The sequence below is a fragment of the Trachemys scripta genome, chromosome 3 (assembly GCF_013100865.1).
Source record: "Trachemys scripta elegans isolate TJP31775 chromosome 3, CAS_Tse_1.0, whole genome shotgun sequence".
Lineage (NCBI taxonomy): Eukaryota > Metazoa > Chordata > Testudines > Emydidae > Trachemys > Trachemys scripta.
The window spans coordinates 102939963-102960377 of record NC_048300.1 but is presented as its reverse complement, the minus strand read 5'-3'; the positions used below and the strand labels follow the sequence as shown (position 1 = coordinate 102960377).

The following is a 20415-nucleotide window of genomic DNA, read 5'->3' as shown; positions in this document are numbered from 1 at the left end:
TGCCGGCCCCGGGCCCGGCCCGGCCCCCGAGCACCCGCACGGCCGGCCCGGCCCCTGAGCACCCGCACGGCCGGCCCGGCATGTCCTGATTTTCCCAGACATGTCCGGCTTTTTGGGCTTTCCCCCCGGACGGGGATTTGGAGCCCAAAAAGCCGGACATGTCTGGGAAAATCCGGATGTATGGTAACCCTAGATTCCAGAGGAAGCAGAATTAGCAAATGGCTATTCAGTGTAGCAGTCCACACATGCTTCACTGGGTAACACTGAGCTTATTCATCTCCACACTAAAAATGGAGGGGGTGTCAAACCAATGGTCTTTACTTCTCAGGCTGCACATATAAAACAATTATACAGCAGCCATGTTTAGTGCTGTAGGGATTCGCCTCAGGCAGTTACTTCCAATGGGGTCTGAAGTCAGGGATGGACTGTACCTGCACATATAGTCCACTACTTTACAGCTGTCAACTTGTCAGTTTATCCCCACCTGCCCTACAGCAGGATTTTATTTACTGTTTTTTGTTGATGCTTGTTTGAGCTGCAAGTTGCAGGCTGCTTTCCCAACATCTGGGTAATTATTTTTAAAATGGTACTGAATTCCTTCTCCCATACCCAAAATTTAAATTTAAAAAAATCCCAAATTTAAAAATATGGGGAAAAAGAGGCAAGAAAACCATAATTACACAAAACCATGTGCTCATACATCACCGCTCTTCTAACAGCTGACTGGTGAAAATACAAGGGGGGGACGCATCTTATTGCATAGGAATCCCTCCGGAGCCACATACACACTTCCATAGCTGTTTTCCAGACCAGGAACCAAAGTAGCTAGGGAGGGGGGCTTTCCACTGTGAACAGGATTTCTCCTGCACACCACAGGAAGCCTTGCTTTTTGTTTTTAAAAATAAATAAATAAAATCAGTACCAAGTCCTATCTAGCCAACTTAAGAAACATAAGGGCTTGTCTACAGAATGCATTAGTCCACACCAGAGGGATGGAAATTATAGTGGGAACTAGTGTGTCACAGGCGAACTGACGCATGTGGACCCTGCTGGCATTCACTGAAATCTCACTAGTGCGTGTTAACATAGTACTGTTTGAAACGGCCTTATAACAACATGCACTAGGGAGATTTAGTGCATGCCAGCAGGGATCACATGGGCCATTTAGTGTGCAACACACTAGTGCGCACTAGAACTTACACCCCACTGGTGTGGGCTAATGCACTATGTAGAGAAGCCCTAGCAGTACAAATAAACCTAGAGTAAATCATTAATCATTAAGTACTGTTACAAAACTTCAATAGGTTACCCAGTAGTGAAGCCAGGTTTGGAGCAGTGGTGGAGCTGGGGGAAGGGCAATGGGCCATTGGTGGTGGCACCTTCATTTATACTTATTGGCTTGAAATGCACCAAACATATACCTAAAGACTCCCACCATCATTAGTTCCGCCACTGAGGTTATCGATTAGCAGGAGGTTTTGTAACTGTGTAAGGGCCTAATCCAGAGCCTACTGAAGTCAATGCAAAGATTCGGAGAGAGGAACCATAACAGAACCTGATCTAAAATAGCTAAGAGATTTGTTGTACTCTTGCTAACTCCTATTAAGGGGAATCTTTCCATTAATTATAATGGGCTTTGGATCAGGCCCACTGAGGGAGGAATTTGGACACCTGTGGCCTAGTCCTAGGCATGCTGAGCTCCTGCTGATTTTAATGAGTCCTGCACATGGAGAATTGTGGGATCAGGCCCTTAAAACTATGAAGGGTGGAGTTTTCAAAAGTGTCCAATTCCCACAGAGAGTCAATAGTTCGGCATCTGACTCCTTGCAGTGCTTTTGAAATTCCCATCCTTATGATTACTTATGCAGTACAATGGACAATGAGGCCACAGTAAAAGGAGTAATAGAATTGAATTCAAATAGCTATTTTGTCATCAGATTTTTATTTTGAGGGCACAGACCAATACACTCTTGTGTTGGAAAGAGAAAGAAAGAAACTTACATGAAAGAGGCTGCTCCTAAGCAGAGCCTTCCTCAGCAGTGTACTCTGAACTTGCATAGTAGACAAATATTTCTCACTATTTATAAACTGAGAATTATATTTTAATTTAAATAAAACTTGTAATTAAAATGGGTATTTATGAAACTTTCTGGTAGCCACAAAAATTGTCAGTAAGTGACAGGTTATAAACACAGACTTCTCAGTGACAAGTCATTTTCTGGGTAGTTTTAACAGTGATTTTGACAATCAGAAGAACACTATGCTCAAACAGAAAGTATACCAATAAGGTAGCTCTTATGTTTAATTATAAAGCAGGCTAGAAATTAGCTTAAAGAGGGATGTGCTGTCCAGTGGATTAACACAAGAAGAAAATTCAAAATGCTAGTTTTATTCACTGTGCAGCTCCCGCCCCGGGACACGGACTCAGTGGTGAGGCTGCACCCAACCCTGACACAGTGCAGGGGCCGGGTCTGCCCCAGCAACACCCCAGGGCCCTGCTCCTCCGTTCCAGGTGCACCAGGTTTGGGCAGTCAGGCTCAGCAATGCAGAATTCAAGCGTGGAGGGGCTTAGTGTGGGGGGATCCAGGTGTGGGTTAAGAGGGTTCTGTGTGGGGCAATCTGGGTGCAGGTGGCTCAGTGGGGGATCTGAGCGCGGGGGATCTGGAAGCAAAGGGGCTTGTTGGGGGGTTCTGGGTGCAATGGTAATGGGACTCTGCAGGGGGGTCCAGATGAAGGTGGTTGGGGCTAAGTGGGGGGGTCTGGGTGTGAGGGGGATAGAGCTCCGCAGGGAGGTCCAGGGGGGTCAGTGGGGAGGTCCAGATGTTGGGGGAGTGGGGCAGGGATCCAGGTGCAGCTGGTTTTGGCTTGGTAGTGTGAGGATCCAGGTGGGGGTGGCTGGTTGGGGTTGTCCATGTACAGGGAGGGTTCTGGGTGGTGGGGAGGGGTGAGGTTCAGCGGGAAGGTCTGGGTATGAGGGGGTCTGGATGCACAGGGGTTGGGCGGATGGGGGAGCAGCTCCCTGTACAGTGCTCTCTCCTCCTGCAGCTGAGGAGCGATGGGTGCAGGAAGTGCGGCGGGGGGAATAGAGGGTGTTGCAGAGCTTCTTACAGCTAGGGGTGGGTCTGACATGGCCCCGTATGCCATGCAGGGGAAGAGGAAATCCCATCCTCCCCAGCCCAACCGGGACTAGCAGCTGAGCCCAGCACAGGGGAGGAGCCACCAACTGGGTCTTCCCCAATCCTGTCCCCTGCCCCACAGTGATTTACTTCTCTGCGGGCTGCCCTGGACACCTAAAACATACTGCTGGAGAGGGTCACATGACCGCTCTTGTAGCTTCCCTTTGCTTCCCCATCATAAAGTCACTTTTCTGCAGGAAAGCAAAGAAATCTGCGGGGAACATAAATTCTGCGCATGTGCAGTGGCGCAGAATTCCCCCAGGAGTGTAATTTCTACAATTGGACAGGAGCAACTCCCCCCCCCCCGCAATCAGGACTGAGCAGAAGGAGGCTCTTCCAGAGCCAGTCTCACTCTCCAACCACACCACACCCCTCCTCTCTTGCTTATGCATCAGGATACGAAGCTGGAGCACAGGGGAGCCATCAGAAATGTGCATACGGTGTAGAAATGTGAACAGGTTGTACACCTATAAGTCAGCTCTGTCATGGACTGTTAAGAACTATCCACTAGCAAAACTGTCCACTAACAACAGTGTAACCCAGCGTGCCCTGTTTACATAGAATAGGAATCTGTTAGGGCTCTCAGCTCAAACACTTGTTTTTTAGCTGAAACCATACAGACTCATGACTTCAGCTGTAGAAGTTCCTGGGCTCAATCTCCAGTGCAATCTCCAGCACTACAAATAAAGTGTTAGGTTTGTTTTTGATTTAACTGGATTTCCCTCAAGCTTTTACTTATTACTTGTATATCTTGCAAAGTTGCTAAAGAAAAACACTGCTGGTTGTTTGTGTTGCTGTTGTTGTTTTTTATTTGTTTGTTTTTTGACAAAAAGTAGGAAAACAATTCCTGCATTATATGGAGCATTTTCCTCTGACATCCTCTGTTGGAATTTTTGCTTTAGAGAGTGTGACAGAATGCTGAGAATCAGCAACTGAACCAACACTCTGGGCGCTGTTTAACCCATCAGATCCCCGAGCAAGTCCTGATTAACGAGAGGAGTTCCTGATTACATATTAGATTGGGGCTGGGTAGTTAATGAGCCCATTAACAAGGAGACTGGAGAAAAGAGCACAGGAAGGAAGTGCAAGTGGGGAGAAGCAGAAGAGCGAGAAAGGCTAATAGGGCCTGACAAAAGGGAAATTCTCCGGGAGGAGACATCTTTTCTCCCCCGACCTTTGGAGAAGGGGTAGTAAAACTAGAGGACATGGTAAATAGTGTGACTGCACTAGTAGGTAAAAGGTGCTGGAGCGAAATATTGTAAATAATGCACAATATCTACATGAAAGGCGGTCTCTGAGCCGTTTGTGCAAAGCAACGGAGATGGGAGCAGTGAGTCTCTCATCACATAGCGAAAACTATTAGTCCTTGACATGAAAGAGTAACAAATAGCAAGTAATAATGTCCAGTGCTACAAACTTCAGACATTATATCCAATCAGACTTCACTATGTCAGTCCACCACACAATGGTTTTCCACTACAAGTCTCAATTCTAGTTAATATGACATGCACTAAGAGGTCTCCAATGACTGTGCATAGCCTGGAAGTTTCCTCTCTTAACAAGGGCCATTGGAAGGAACCTTCCTTTGGTCACAGGGACCAAGTCCGGAGGTAAATCTGTACTGTTATGATTTACTTTTTCATCTGGCTCAGCAGCATGCAAATTGCCCTATCTTAGACTTTCATAGGCCTGCTTACCAAGGTTTAATTTACACCCCCTTCCTAAGGGCCTCTTATTTGGGTCCGAGGCTTCTGCAAGCCTGCAAAGACAGGTACTAATCTAAATTTCCATTTTTAAATTAGACTTTGGGAAATTTTTAGAGATTCATTCTCTGCCCAAACAGCTCTGCATCAGGCTTATCGGTGATGTATCATGTGAAGTAATGGTAGTAATGCCTTTATTTTCTGTACATTGCATCTTTACATTTATAAGGACTTGTGTGGCGGCAGCTGTCATGTTGTTTCCAGACTTCCTAATACAGAGTGGACGCACTCACTGCACTCTCAAGGATATTTTACTTTTTTAATTGGCTGTTTTCCCTAATCTACAAGGCAAGTGCACACAGTTGCACTCTGCATTTGGCAAGATATAATATGGAAATCAGGATGTGCTTCATAGGTTCATAGACTTTAAGACCAGAAGGGACCACTGTGATCATCCAGTCTGACTTCCTGCAAAATACAGGCCTTCGAACCTCACCCAGTAATCCCTGCATCAACCCGCTAATCTAGAGCATCTCTCTTAAAAAGGACATCCCAAGTTGATTTAATGACTCCAAGTGATGGAGAATCTACCACATTACTAGATAAAATTGCTCCATTGGTTAATTACCCTTACTGTTAAAAATCTGCTCTTTATTTTTAGTCTGAATTCATCTAGCTTTAGCTTCCAATCTTTGGATATTGTTATGCATTTTTCTACTAGATTAAAGAGTAACGGACTATTAGAAATCTCTTCCCCATATAGGTACTTGCAGACCATGACCAAATCACCTCCTAATTTTTTCTTGGATAAACTAAACAGACTGACCTTCTTCAGCATGTCACTGTTTTCCGAACAAGTTTTCCAAACTTCTAATCATTCGTGTAGCTCTTTTCAGAACCCTTGAATGGTCTCTGCATTATCATTAGTAATCTGAGTCTATGTTTAGAGATATGCAAGTGTTAAACATTTTCTTGAGTTACCTTCAACGACTGCAGAGAGTCTGCATTTGTATCACAGTAGAGGATAATGTTGTTGGCCATACTGAAGCTCTCTCTGACTCCCAGGTGGTAGAATAAGGAAGGCTGACGGAAAGCGTCACTCATCTCCACCACTGCAATATCTGCAAAAAGCAACAACAGAATAACCGTAAGTCATACAGTTCCGAAAGGGGAGTACCTAAGCTCTTCTCCTCCACCAGTTGTTGTTTGACAGAGTCTGCATTTTAAAGACGGAAATAAAGAACAGGAGGGTTCCCCCTTTTTAGTTATCACAGCTGAATTTTCAGTACATAGCCAGCAGGAAGTGGTTTCTCTTTACAGCATTTTTTTTTTTTTTTAAAGAAAGCAGAACTTCATTTCACTAACTAGAAAAGGATAGAATGTCACTGAACAGGAGATAATGGAAAAGCTCATTTTGAGGCTTGCACAAGCACAGGATCTATTTGCCTATCCTATACATGATTTGTGATTGTGGAAAAACTAATGATATTTTAACTTGTACATTAAAATACTCAAAATGTATTTACTCTGGGAAAGATGTACAAAAAAATTGCACTGTATCAGTCTCATTGCATGATAAAAGATAAACCCACAATCTCTGCATTTGAAATTCTACAGAACAATCTACCTTTAAAATTCAGTGCAGAAGAAAATAAAAGACAAGAGAGACAACGTGATATATATTTATTTTGATTTATATAAGAAGAGGGAGGAATCCCAAATCCCTAGGTACGGGGCGGCCTGGCTCCCAGGCGCCCCAGGAAGGGACGAGCCAGAACAGCCGCCAGAGTGGGCGGAGCCACTGCAGCCTGTCCCCGCCCCCCGGAAGTCAAGGGGCGGGACAGGAAGTATAAAGGCCAGGCCACAGCGCTCAGTAGCTAGCCAGCAGCTGGAGAGGACAGACGCTGGTACCTGAGCTCCTGCGGACCTGAGCCTGCCGAGAGCCCGGTACCCTGAGGAGGACTGGCCGAGCCTGCCGAGAGCCCGGTATCCTGAGGAGCGGTCTGAGCTCCCCCCCGCTGAGGGCCCAGAGGGAGCGACAAACTCACCTGCTGCTTGGGGCCCGGAGGAGCCCATGATCTGCGACCCATCAGACGGAACTCAGGAGGAACAGGTACCCATGGAGGAGGAGATGGGAAGTGGCCCGGGGATAGCAGACCCCGAACCCATGTCAGTGTGTTGCGGTCAGGATCCCCACTGACTGCGCGGCAGACGGACTGCTGCGGATAGGGCCCCGGGCTGGAACACAGTGGAGTGGGTGGGCCTGTGTTCCCCCCTGCCACCCCGCGCCGGGTGGCAGTCTCTCCTCCTCCCTGTCCAAGGGGCCTGGGCCTCTGACAGACTATTTGTTGGCTACCCAGCCCCTGCTACAAGGCCTGGGCCACTGACTGACTATTGGTTTGCTGCCCCGCCCTGACCCAGGGCCGGAGCTGCTAATTGTGTGCTCAGCCCCTGCATAAGGGTCTGAGCCCTGAACTGCTAATTGTGTGCTCAGCCCCTGCATAAGGGTCTGAGCTCTGAACTATCAATTGTGTGCTCAGCCCCTACCCAAAGGTCGGGGCCCTAACTGTTATTCGCTTTGTAGCGGGGCGGCCTGGCTCCCAGGCGCCCCAGGAAGGGACGAGCCCCACCCCGGAACTACTACATACCCCAACACAAATTACAATGTAAACATAGACCTTGACCCAGCCAACAGGTCTGTGCATGCAGAACTCTGCTCATATGAACAAAGTAAAGCACATGTGTAAGTGCTTGTAGAATGGGGGCCACAGTCCTTCCAGGCACCTGTACACCCAAATCAAGCGCACACAAATAAATTAAGTGCCCAAGCTGATGCATCCCCAGCTTCACTTTTCCAAACTTATAGCAATGCCATGACCAAACAAAAACCAACTACAAAATTAATTAATTGCAGCTCACATTTATGAGGATGTTTATTAAATCAAGTAGCTCTCTTCTCCTGCAATACCCTTGTGGAGTCAAAAAATGTACTACATTAAGAGAACTGACTCATCTCTGCTTCTCACGCACACACCATCTGTCTCTTGCACCCATCTAACTTCCTCCTCGAGTCAACCAAAACATATGGATTTTAAAGAAAAAAAGAAAGTCAAATGGGTTATGTAAACTATTGGTTGTTATAAAGAATCTGCTTTCCTTTCAACCTCCACGATTACCTGGGAGAGGTTCTCTTTTAGAAGCTTCAGATGTTTTTTCTTTGAGTGAATGGGACTGAAAGCAATTCTCTATCCATTTACATTTTCTTTCAATTATAGTCTATTACAGCAAAGAAGAACAGAAATGTAATACCCAAATATTACCTCTTGCTCGCTCCCTCTCTTGCGCACACAAATATGCACCATAACATTAAATGGGAAGGTGGGGGCGGGAAGAAGAGAGCAGGAGAGAGAGGGGAAAGTGTAACAAGAGCCGAATAAGTATTATGAGAATGCCACTGTACTTTATCTCTTTTTTTTTAAATACGCATAATCCCACAAAGTTACACTGCAGCAAGTTCTCCTTTTAAAGTATTTTTTTAACTATTGTTACCCATGTCTGCGAGTGTATGACAATTTCTTGCAATACCCTTGAAAAACTTTATTGCACTAAGTTAAGGATCTTTGGAATCTATTGTATTCAATGCAAAGGTTATGTATTATTCTGGGCCGGGGTGATCAAAGGACTATACTGAACAATGTGTCAGACAAGAATGACCTTTTGGAACAAAACATCAAATGGAATTCCTGGGAAATATCACGGGGAAGGTGAATACAAAGGCCCTACATTGGTTCTTCAAAAAAACCAACCTTTTGAAGCTATGCCCTGAGGAGAGAACCACTGTCTGATTAGCTGTTCCCGAAGGGTGGAGGAAATCAAAGGCTTATAAAGAAATAGGCTGATCTGAGCAGTCTTTGTGCTAGTTCTGAGCTGAGGCTGTGAACTTGTCATCACAGAAAAACACATGGATGGGTTTGAAGGATTAACTGCTATCAGAGCCCCTGCTGGAGTTGGGGATGAACTCTGGTAAGCTTTTCAGCATGCATGTAGTTTTTTATTGTTTTTAATGTTTTCTCTGTAATGCTTTCACCTAAAGAATACAAGAGGTTGCTTAGAAAGAGCTGTGTGTACCTTATAACTGCGGGCAATTACGCTGCGTATAACCTCTGGAGAGTAAGCAAAGCATAGCTGCTGACCGGTAGGCTGTCTGGCTTGCAGTGGAACTGTGCAGCATGGGGGAAAAAAACCTGGTAAGGAGGGTGAGACGTGCATCTCCATGCAGGAGAGGTGATGACTGGAAGCCAGAAGCCTAAAAGTGGGTGTCCTCGATAAACCACGGAGAGGAAATACAGGTGGAGTTGCTCTGAACTGTGACAACGTGAGTTTATCTTGAGCAATTTTAAGCTATGGTATACTTTTCTAGTAATGGTGCTAAGAGGGAAATTTGAGCAACTTTCCATTATGTTTAACTCTTGAATTTTACAAGATGATTTTGAAACTCTTATGGGAAAAAAGAGTAACAGAAATAATATAAAAGAAGAAGAAACAAAAATAATTTCAAAGCACGCAGGCTGAAACCAGACAAAAAATATGGAAGATATTTGAGATCAACCTTTGCGAGCACTGCTGAAATCTCATGTTCTCATTATCATGGGAAAACACAGTCTATAAGAACTCAGCCCATTAGAGATTAAACTCATCTTGCTTATCATTTTGCATAGCAGCAGTTGATGAGCGAAACAGATAGCATTTTATAAGCACGTTATCTCTGCCATCTGAGAGTATTATCATCTTCTAGCATCAACAAACCTCCCTCAGGAGAGAATCTATTTCCTGCAGCCCTTTAAGCAAGGAACAGAGAAAAGCCCCAATCTTTGGCAATGTTTTGCTCCAGGGGATCTAAAGCTTTTTCCTTGCACTGCCCCCACACTGCTACCTCACTCTTGGTGTCACATGGCCAAGTGCACTCCCGCTCAGTGTCTTCTTCCTGATACTCTCAAATTAGGGTAATATATAAACACCGAGAAAGCTGGGCCATTAGAAGGAGGTGCAGGTATAGGTGTGGGTGGGAGTGTAAATTTCACAAAATTTATGGCAGCATCCTCTTTTATCTATATCTATAGACTTACATAGCTCTCATCACCACAGTATAAGAGTGGCTCCCAAGTATTTAAAAATAGAAACAACCATCTCACTGGCTTTCTTCCCGACTAGCCTGTAGGAGAAATAGCTTGATTAGTTTATAGGTGTAGGTTTGGATAGGGTATAGGTTTATAGGCTTGGATTATGTCTGTGTGTAAGAGAGAGAGAGAGAGAGAGAGAATGTGTGTGTTGTGTGTGTGGAGAAATTATTGGGAGAAAGCTAGGCCAAAGAAATGACCTATGGATTTAGTTAGGAATAATGTGAGGCCTATGGTCAATCCCATCTCTTGCAGGAGTACTGTATGTCCGTATTCTAAATCCAGCTTCCCAGAAGTTCTGTCTCCTATTTTACAGGCTTCTGCAGTGTAGCGGTCACAGGAGGTCTTGGTTAAGAAGGGAATGGAGATCTCTCTAGTAGATGGAGCTAGTCCAGTAGTTGGAACTCCTGGATAGAAACTTTGAACTTTACTTTGAATTCAATAAGGAGTCAGCACATGGAGTGCAGAACAAGGGGATGCATTCACAGCAGTTTGTGTTGCTAAGCAGACAGACTGCTGTATTTTGTAGTGGATTTTTCAGGCTTCATTCCTAGATATAAACTGCAATAATCTTGCGAAGAGCTCACAAATAGGTGGATCGCTGGACGCTGGGACCAGATCTGCATCCAACGGGATAAGGAACAATCATCTAATAGCAGGGACATACCCCCTGTCTTGTCTGTCTTCTTCCACAGACATCAACAGAGCAAATTCCTCAAACCAGGAAGGGATCGGGTGAATCTAATGCTCAATTTCTAAATTCGTTATAAAGACCTTCTAATTTCTGTAGTGTGTGAATGGGGATTTTAAAAAGCGAGACTAATACTTGAAGGGCCAAATCTGATTCTATCGAACCTATGACAAAAATTTAGTTGGACCAGGATTTGATCTAGCCTACAGATTATATAAAATGCCAGAACCTCATTTGACATAGCTCTGTAACCGTGGTAGTCTGTTACTGCCATCAAAAGAAGAAATTAAGCCCTTTAATGTTCTGTTGCAGTAGGGGACCTGCTTGTCTTCCATTGACTGGAAAGTATTGCTTTACAAGTTATAAAGCAGCATTTCAGCAAAGGTTACTGTAATATTTACAGCTCTGCAGTGAAGTAAAACCGCCTTTCAGTCCATATATCAAAATATTCGCACTTCCCCTTTAAGGGGAGAGAAACCATAATATACGGGTGAAATTCACCTGTGGTATGAACAGAAGACAAAGTCTTCTCAACATCTAAGCCCTATAGAATCATAGAAGATTAGGGTTGGAAGAGACCTCAGGAGATCATCTAGCCCAACCCCCTGCTCAAAGCAGGACCAACCCCAACTAAATCATCCCAGCCATGGCTTTGTCAAGCCGGGCCTTAAAAATTCCACCACCTCCCTAGGTAACCCATTCCAGTGCTTCACCACCCTCCTTGTGAAATAGATTTTCCTAATATCCAACCTAGACCTCCCCCACTGCAACCTGAGACCATTACTCCTTGTCCTGTCATCTGCCACCACTGAGAACAGCCTAGCTCCATCCTCGTTGGAACCCTCCTTCAAATAGTTGAAGGCTGCTATCAAATCCCCGCTCACTCTTCTCTTCTGCAGACTAAACAATCCCAGTTCCCTCAGCCTCTCCTCATAAGTCATGTGCCCCAGGCCCCTAATCATTTTCGTTGCCCTCTGCTGGACTCTCTCCAATTTGTCCACATCCTTTCCGTATTGGGGGGCCCAAAACTGGATGCAATACTCCAGATGTGGCCTCACCAGTGCCGAATAGAGCGGAATAATCACTCCTGTGCTCTTGTTGGTGTCATGGCTGGCAAACCACTCAGGAGGTTTGATTAGTGAGTGCCAAAAGTACAAGGTTCAAGTCCCTGTGAGAAGTTGGTTTCCTTACTAGCAAAAAGGTTCTGATTAGGCCTTTCAAGGATCTGCAAGTCAGCAGGGGAGTGAAAACTGAATAACCATCTGATTGCAGAGGACACACACACAGATTACTTCCAGGTGGACTCACCCAGAACTGAGGGAGACACCAGTTGTTTTGAGAGAGAGAAAATATTAAAGAATTAAGGGAATATCTGTTGACTCTGGAAATATGTGTTTCTGCTATGCCCAGATGAAGAAACACTTAAACTTGGCAAAGTCACATTTCCTGGTAGAATCTTTTCAGATATTAAGAATGGTTTGTAAGGCATCAAAGCAGAAACATTTTTGGTTTGACACCCTTCCAAAAACCAAGTCCTGAGATGAAGTGCTTTAGGCTTGAGATGCTTGATCCTGCCACTCTCCTGGGTCAAGAGATCGAGAAAGGACTGAATGGTGATTGGTGAATGAGATGATATTGGTAGTAGATCTGGGAGCCAAAATTATCTGGGCCAATTGGGGGTGATGAGGATGACTTTTGCCTTGCCCTCTTGAATTTCCCGTAGGACCCAAGGTAGGAAAGGCATAGCTAAGATAACCTGACCAAGGAAGGACAGCATTGCCTAGGGATCCTCTGGAACAGTATATATTGCATTTCCTGTTTGTTTGGGATCCTGGCAAACAGATCCCAGATGATGGTTCCTCATTGAGCAAAAATACTGTTCACTTCTGAATTGTGCAATTCCCACTCGTGATTGATAGCAAAACGTCTGTTGAGGGTGTCTGCCAACACAGTATGAGTTCCTGGAAGGTAAGCTGCAGACAGGGTAATTAGATTCCTGATATACCAATTCCATAGGGTTTCTGCTTCTACCCACAGGGGGTGGATCTCATCCCTCTGATGTAAAAGATGGTTGTCATGTAGTTTGACATTATGAGGACATGGTGAAATTGGATGAATGACCGAAAGGCTCTGCAAGCCTCTTGGACTGCCCAAAGTTCCAGAAGATTCATGTGCATCCTGGTCTCTTCAAGGCATCCAAGTGCTCTGTGCCGTATGGCTGCCCATAGCCTAAGAAGGAGGCATCTGTAATTATCATCTTGTCTGGTGAAGATAGGAAGGGAACACCCTCACGTAGTCAATAGGGATCTTTCCACCACGTTAGTGATGACAATACCCTGGTGGGAATTGTTACCATGGTATTCATGCTGTGTTTGTTTGGTGAATACACTATTTGGAGCCACAACCGTAGGCAATGAAGGTGGCATCTGGTCAAGGAGATAACATAAGGGCATGAAGTCATGTACCCCAGGAGAAAAACAAGAGTCATGATTGGTGCACCAGAGTTGCACATAACCTGGTCTATCAGGTTGTTCCTGGAGTAAAACCTGTCTCCTGATAGATAAGCTCTTGCTGTGACTGAGGCCAAGGTCGCTCCTGTGAAGACTATAGTTTGTGTCGGACTGAGGATAGACTTCTAAGTTCACTGACTCCTAGAGAGGATAGGAGCTAAAGCATTAATGAGGGCAACATGTAGGCTTGTTGATGTGTCCTGGCAATGAGAAGTTGAGATAAGTGAAGTCATTGAGATAAGGGAAGATGGTGAAGCTGCTTCATCTGAAATGAACTGCTACTATCAGGATGACTTTGGTAAAGATCCTGAGGTCAGTGGTAAGGTCAAATGGGAGCACCCTGTATTGAAAGTAGTTGGGCTCCACCATGAATCTGAGAAACCACCTGAGGGCGCGGTGAATGTCCAAATGAAAATACTGATCCTGGATATCAAGAGCTGTAAACCAAATGTCCTTTTCCAGGGATCGGACTAGTGATGCCAGTGAGACCGTGTGAAATTTCAGCTTGTGAATAAAGTGGTTGAGTTTGCAGAGCTTGAGAATGGGTCTCCAAACCCCTTTCTTTTTGGGTATTAGGAACTATATTGAGTAAAAGCCTTTTCCCTGGTGTTGAAGAGGTACCAGTTCTATTGCTCCTTGCTGCAGGAGAGATTCCACTTCCCATCAGAGAATCCCCTCATGAAAATGGTCCCTGAAGAGGGACAGGGATTGGGGTTTTGGAGAGGGTAGGGAAGTAAACTCAGAGCCGAAATGGAGAAAGTCAAATACCTACTTGTCCATTGATATTACACTCCAGTTGCCCAAAAGAGTGCTAGATGAGCCCCAAAGAATATGTGGGAATCAAACAGTGGTGACATCACTGGTGGTTTTCAGCTCTTGAACTCCTGTCAAAAATATCTTTTAGCTAGGGAATGAGGTTGACATGGCGTTGTTGACACAGGAGGTGAAGGGAAATGAGATTTTGCACCCTTTGTCTCTTACAAGGTGGACTATAAGTTAGCTGATGATAAAACTGAGTCATCAGACTAGGTTTGTAGGGCTGCCTGTGAGATTTCCTCGTCAGAGCAGGTATATATCATCCTAGGGAGTGTGGGGTGGCCCTAGTGTCCTTTAGGGTGTGTAAGGACTCATCTTTCTTTTCATTGAAAAGATGGGCTTCATCAAAGAGCAAGTCCTCCATGGTGTTCTGGACCTCTCTGGGAAATCCTGAAGCATGTATCCATGACTCACGATGTATCACAATGGCTATTGCCATTGATCTTGATGATGTGTCCACCACATCAACCTCTTATTGAAGTATGGTTCTGGCCACCAGCATACCTTTTTCAATAAGAGCCTGGAATTGTGTTCTGTCTTGCTGTGGTAATTTGTCTATAAAGTCTGAACTTGGAATAGTTCAGGTAGTCATACTTAGCCAACAGCACTTGATAGTTCTAAACTGAAGGCTAGTAGTTGGGAAGAAAGGTCTTCACATCAAGTTTAGCTGTCTAGCCTCCTTGGCAGAATGAGTGGACTTAAGATGTTGCTGTCTAGATCTCCCTGCGGCAGCTTGAACAACTAGTGAGATAGGAGTTGAGAGTGGGGTTCCTGTGGCAAGGTGTATGCTCTAGTAGGTTCCACAATAGTAGAAGTGCTATTCAACTGGGATCTGGTAGGTTGCAGGATATTCAAGAGTTTGTGTTTTGGGTCCTGGATCCTAGATCTCCTCTAGGGAGATCCCAACAAAGGGTCTGTGGATATGGATTCGAACCTAATGGTGGGAGGTGCACTCCATGTCAAATCAAACCAATGTACAGGGGGGTCCCTTAGCTTGGATCCAACTGCAGTCTCATGGCCTTCTCTATGAGTCACTTTTGATCCGGAGCTCCAGCAGGGTGAAAGCAGCAGATATTGTACCTAGCCCCAAGATGCGCTTCCCTGAGACAGTACAGGTAGCGTTGATGGTTGTCACTGAGTGAGGAGCATGGACAGGAAATAGTTTTTGAAGCCCAGTTCTCAACATAGTCTATTATCTGTTACTGAGCATTGGGGTGAGGCAGTTCCCTTGGGGCAGGGAATCTATTTTTTAGAAAAGTTTGTGTGGTTAAACTTACTAAAAGCCATTAAAACTATTTACAAGATACACTACAGGCAATCTTTGAAACATTTCCCGACGCTGGAAGTTCTAACCCAGGCCATGCAGCATTAAGAACTAGAAAGGCAGCTCTTTATGCCCTCGGTTGGAAGCACAAAGAGGGCAAGGGTGTGCGTGTGGACCAATGGACATTGCTTGTAAAAATTCTCTGACTCTGGGCACATGGAGCACCTGGACACCCACAGTGGAATACACTTAGGGACCAGCACTCAACGAGCAAATACAGAATGTTGCTATTTACACAGGCAGTGCAGGCACCTGGCTCCGGTTGCCCTGGGAAACTAGCATCAATGTGCTGGAATCACAGGCAATCTGCTTGGCCCTCCCTGCCTGAGAAATGCTGCAAGGTCAGTGTACTGTGTCAGATCAGTGAGACAAATGGTACGCAGTGGTGTACCTTGAGCAGGGGGCACTGGCAGCCCTCAGCTCCTGCAGAAGCCCTCTGCCCAGTTCTTAGTCAGAGTCTCACCTTGCCTGCCTCAGAATGATCTACCTCAGGACTAAGAGAGAACCATGGCACATTGGCTCAGCAGGACTCCCCTACTTCCAGGGAAGTGGAGCCTACAACCCCAGGTATTCTAGGAGATTAGCCAAGGACTGGGACATCTGGTCATCAACTGGCTCAAGTCCAAGATGTCAGTAAAGTTTTGCAGACTGTTCTCTGCTATCTTTGAACAGAGCCCTAAGGAGGGACCCATTCACTTGGGATTCGAGCATGGGAAAAGGGCTATTGCCTCCCATATTTTGCTGATTCCTACACGTTACAGAAGGTCAGACAGAAAAAGGAGGGCTACATAGAGGAGACTGCAGAGTGCCTGTTACAGAGCACAAAGCAGTCAGCTTCATTTCCCACTCCAGTAACTTCTTTTACTGAGGACAAGAGAAGGGCAATTATGTTTATTCCTGCTCCCTTCAACATACCCTTAAGATTTACTGATACGGTTCAAGGGGGGCCTTTAACTGTATTCTCTGCAAATGCACATTTCAGCAATTTCTGAAGGGTGAGGATATTTGACCCCATAACATTGGAAGGTTTAGGGACTAATCCTGCATAGCCTCCTTGGATAAAATTCCCATTAAAATCAGTGAAGTTCTCTCTAGAAAAGCGTACAAAGGTTGGACCCTAATGAGGTGTACACCTGAATTACATATCTAAAGCTCTAAAAGATTGCAAATTTTTTATGTATGATAAAATAGTTCACTAGGAAGGGTGAACTCCCATTACTATGTGTAGTGCTGTTTGCCTTTGGCTATAATCAGTACTTCTAACTGCTGAGAAAGTGAATAACGAAATGCAAAGTGACCAAAGTTCATCTCCCACTCATTCTTTCAAATACAATAGTACAAGGAAGAACCCGTCCAAGTTACTAAACAAATACTGCAGGGTAACATGTTATATTCTATTACACACACACACACACACACACACACACACACACCCTCTTTTGGCTATAAGCAGTGTACTTCAAGAGTGAAATTAAAAATAAATCTGCAATGAATACATCTATGTGCCCAGATTATTTTCTGAATTTATCTTGTGCTAAACACATGACTGTTGTCTTTCATTCACCACGCTCTAATTACTCAGCTAGGACAAGAAAAAAGTCAGCAGTGGAAACTAATGGAATACCAGAAGAACACTTCGCTTTTATACAGAGTAAGAGTGGGTTTTTTTTCTTATGTAGGTCTCTTTGTTCAGGGATTAAATAAGATGACATCAAGCTCATTAGATATAAAGATATCTACAGTAAGAAGGAGGACACGTGACAATATTTGTTTGGGTGCCCAACTATGCCCCTCATTTTAGGTTTTATTACTTCAGAGGTTTCAACATGCAATGAAATTTGTTATTGAGAAATCTTCTAGGGAGTGGAGGAAATTAAAGAGTCCTATGTCTATTTCAACATCTCCATATCTGCATGTGTCTGGCAGTGATTCTATCATGATACTTATGAGAAAATCATTTACATTAGCCAAAAAAACAATTCCTTCTAAAATAGAAAAGTTGGTTTTGTTGCTGGCTCATTCCCTCTAGTGCTGCTAAAATAGAAATACATCCCTTAAGCAGATATTTACAAAGCTTTCATTCATCCAAATTAAAAGCAACACTGGATGAGTGCATTAAAAGCAGTTACAAAGATTAGCTACAAAAATTGTCGCTATTAGACCTCGACAGGAACAAAGTAAACAAACCCAGCACATTACAGATTTGGAGAACTGATTAGGTTTTTTTTCTTTTTTTGAAGAGCTATTTTCCTATGTGAAATAATCAACCTATACAAAAATGCCCTGAAGATTACAGTTGAAGAAACTCCATGAACTACAAATATGAAAATTGGCAAGCACTAAGTGGAGAGATCAGTAAATTAGGGTCTATAGTATCCAGAAGAAAAGCAACATGGAAACTTGAAAAGCTGCTTGCAAAATATTTATTATACATACCAGTATCATTTTACATCACATCCTGCCTTTAACCCCAAAGGCTTTCTAAGTGCTTTACAAAACCATGAGCAACATTTCCCCCAAACTTGTGTGCGTGCACAGTAGTGGGAGAGAAGTTGCAAGGTATCTTCTACACAAATGCATTCCTAAGCACAGTGTAAGCATAACAGCTGTCCAGGAGCTCAGTAAGGGACTGCATCTGAATAGCACTGCTTCTCCAGGAGCTCCAACTCAGGTAATGTGGCTCTGATTGCTTCTAACTCTGGTAGTGGCTGAAGACCACATTTGACCCAATATATAAAGAAATCATTTCACCCAGCACAGAAATGCATACATCTCTGGGATATAAACTCTCTTTCTAACCCTCCAGTGCTTGTTCACGTCCTGTGGATGTCATATCTTAGTTTAGTGGACGAGCTCTTCAGGGCAAGGACTTAGGCATGGGGTGGGCAAACTACAACCAGCGGGATTGCCACCCATGGTGCCACGGGCCCCACGCTGCTCTCAGAAGTGGCCGGCACCATTTCCCTGCAGCCCCCGGGCGGGGGGGGGGGGGGGCAAGAGGGCTCCATGCATTGACCTTGCCTCCAGGCACCACCCCCCGCAGCTCCCATTGGCTGGGAACAGGGAAACGCGGCCAATGGGAGCTTCGGGGGAGGTACCTGGAGGCGCAGCAAGGGCCGTGCACATGGAGCCCCCCGGCCTCCTCTTCCCCAGGGGCTGCAGCGCTTCCTGGAGCGGCGGGGGCCAGGACAGGCAGGCAGGGAGCCAAGTCTTCTACTGGTGTGAAAAATACACATTTATGGTGCTACAAAAAAAATCAAACTTCTAATGTTGCTTATTATTTTAGCCCCCCATAGTGGACATTACACTGTTAAAACATCCTTTAAAACACACCCTACTTCCTTAATATGCACAATAACCTGAAAAAGTCATGTTTCATGTTTCCAAGCATATTGAGATACATTGGTATTACTAACAAAAAGGTGTAGCTAATTGTTAGACTGCATTTGCAGTTTGTTCTTAAAAATATTCAAGAGACCAAATAACTGAATGTAGCCAAATTTATTGTTCAAAGACAAAGCAGTACAATACAAAAAGGACACATACATACCCTCCTTCTGGGAAGCAACTCTTATCTCATCTCTTACCCAGAATGTGTGCTTCGAAAATATGTATTTAAACTAGCTATATTTATAGTATGGTTTTACATCGTACAAAACTCTCTACATGGCATTAAAATCCAACCCACCAGCTTACAACAGTTCCTTAGTCGTTGTTTTGTTCTGTACTTTTCTTATCTCTCTTTTGGATAGAACATTCTAAACCAGTTGCCCATGAAGGTACCTGTACTACTACTAGGACATAGAACAAATGTATCTCGCCTTTGACAAGTTCTCCATTAGCTAGTGCCAAAGCTGACTTTCGTTTTGCAGTATACTTAGTATGACAGAACAGAATTGTGGGGAAAGCACAGTATATTGTTAAACGTATATGTATCAGCTAACCATATGTTGATGATCATAGCAAGAGTTGGCACAAACATTCCATAACCTATTATTTACATTCGGCTATTGCACAGGGTCCCCAATTGGGATCAGGGCTTCATTGTCCTAGGCATTGTACAAACATTGAATAAGACACAGTCCCTCACCTGAAGAGTTTAGTCAGTTTAAGAAGATGCAACAAGTAAGTGTGACCAAAAATAGGTGGGAACAGGAAGGAAGGGCAAGAAAATAATACATTTATCTAGTCCAATAACTGAACAGGTGAATAGCTGTATCTATCTGAGTAGCTGATTGACAGCAGGGGATTCTATATCTGAAGAATCACACCAGAGATCAGTCCTGCATCAATGGCATTTCAGTGTCTTCAAAGGCCTCTGTTTGGACAGCAGGATGTGTGTGTGACAACTAAGATGTCAGTGTTCAAGGCGATAATGATGACACTTTTATATGGAACAGAAACCTACCTGTTAAAACAACCGAGGAGGGGAAACTAAAACGTTTTCCATGTCGAAAGTTAGTGTAATCTTAATATCCATTGGTTTGATTTGGTCACAAACTAGGAGATATTTAGACGATCCCAGAAAGTTGCGGTCTGTCACCAGTTGAGAACAAGAAAAATGCAATGGTGGGTTCATGTCCAGCATGCAGAAGAGGGTATTCTTTTACAGGTGGTTTACAGAACTGAGGTTGAAGGAAGTAGAGTACAAGGCTGACTACAAATGAGGTTGGAAGATGCAATTCTGAAGGATTTTAGAAGCCTAAATCCTCCCATACTGACTCTTGCCAAAGGAAGATGACTTTCAAGGAGCCATTCAAGATGGAAGCCCATTCTACACACGACCATGGCTATATCATAGTCAGGTGGATCTGCTACCTAGTCCAATATGCTCCACACTACCTTTTTTCTTTAATGTAGGGTTACCATACGTCCGGATTTTCCCGGACATGTCCGGCTTTTTGGGCTCCAAATCCCCGTCCGGGGGGAAATCCCAAAAAGCCGGACATGTCCGGGAAAATCGGGACATGCGGGCGGCGGTGCTGGGCCGGCGGCGCTGGGGGCGCCGAGCGCCGGGG

General features: G+C 44.6%; 1 protein-coding gene across 3 annotated transcripts in view; it reads right to left on the bottom strand.

The window, feature by feature from the left end:
- The window catches only part of MAP3K5 (mitogen-activated protein kinase kinase kinase 5), a 150549-nt gene that overhangs the window by 94519 nt on the left and 35615 nt on the right, over positions 1–20415 (bottom strand). For all 3 annotated transcript variants that reach the window (XM_034765574.1, XM_034765573.1, XM_034765572.1), the window contains exon 2: positions 5861–6000. In XM_034765574.1, the coding sequence (XP_034621465.1) occupies positions 5861–6000 (140 nt within the window). The remainder of the gene's footprint in view (positions 1–5860; positions 6001–20415) is intronic.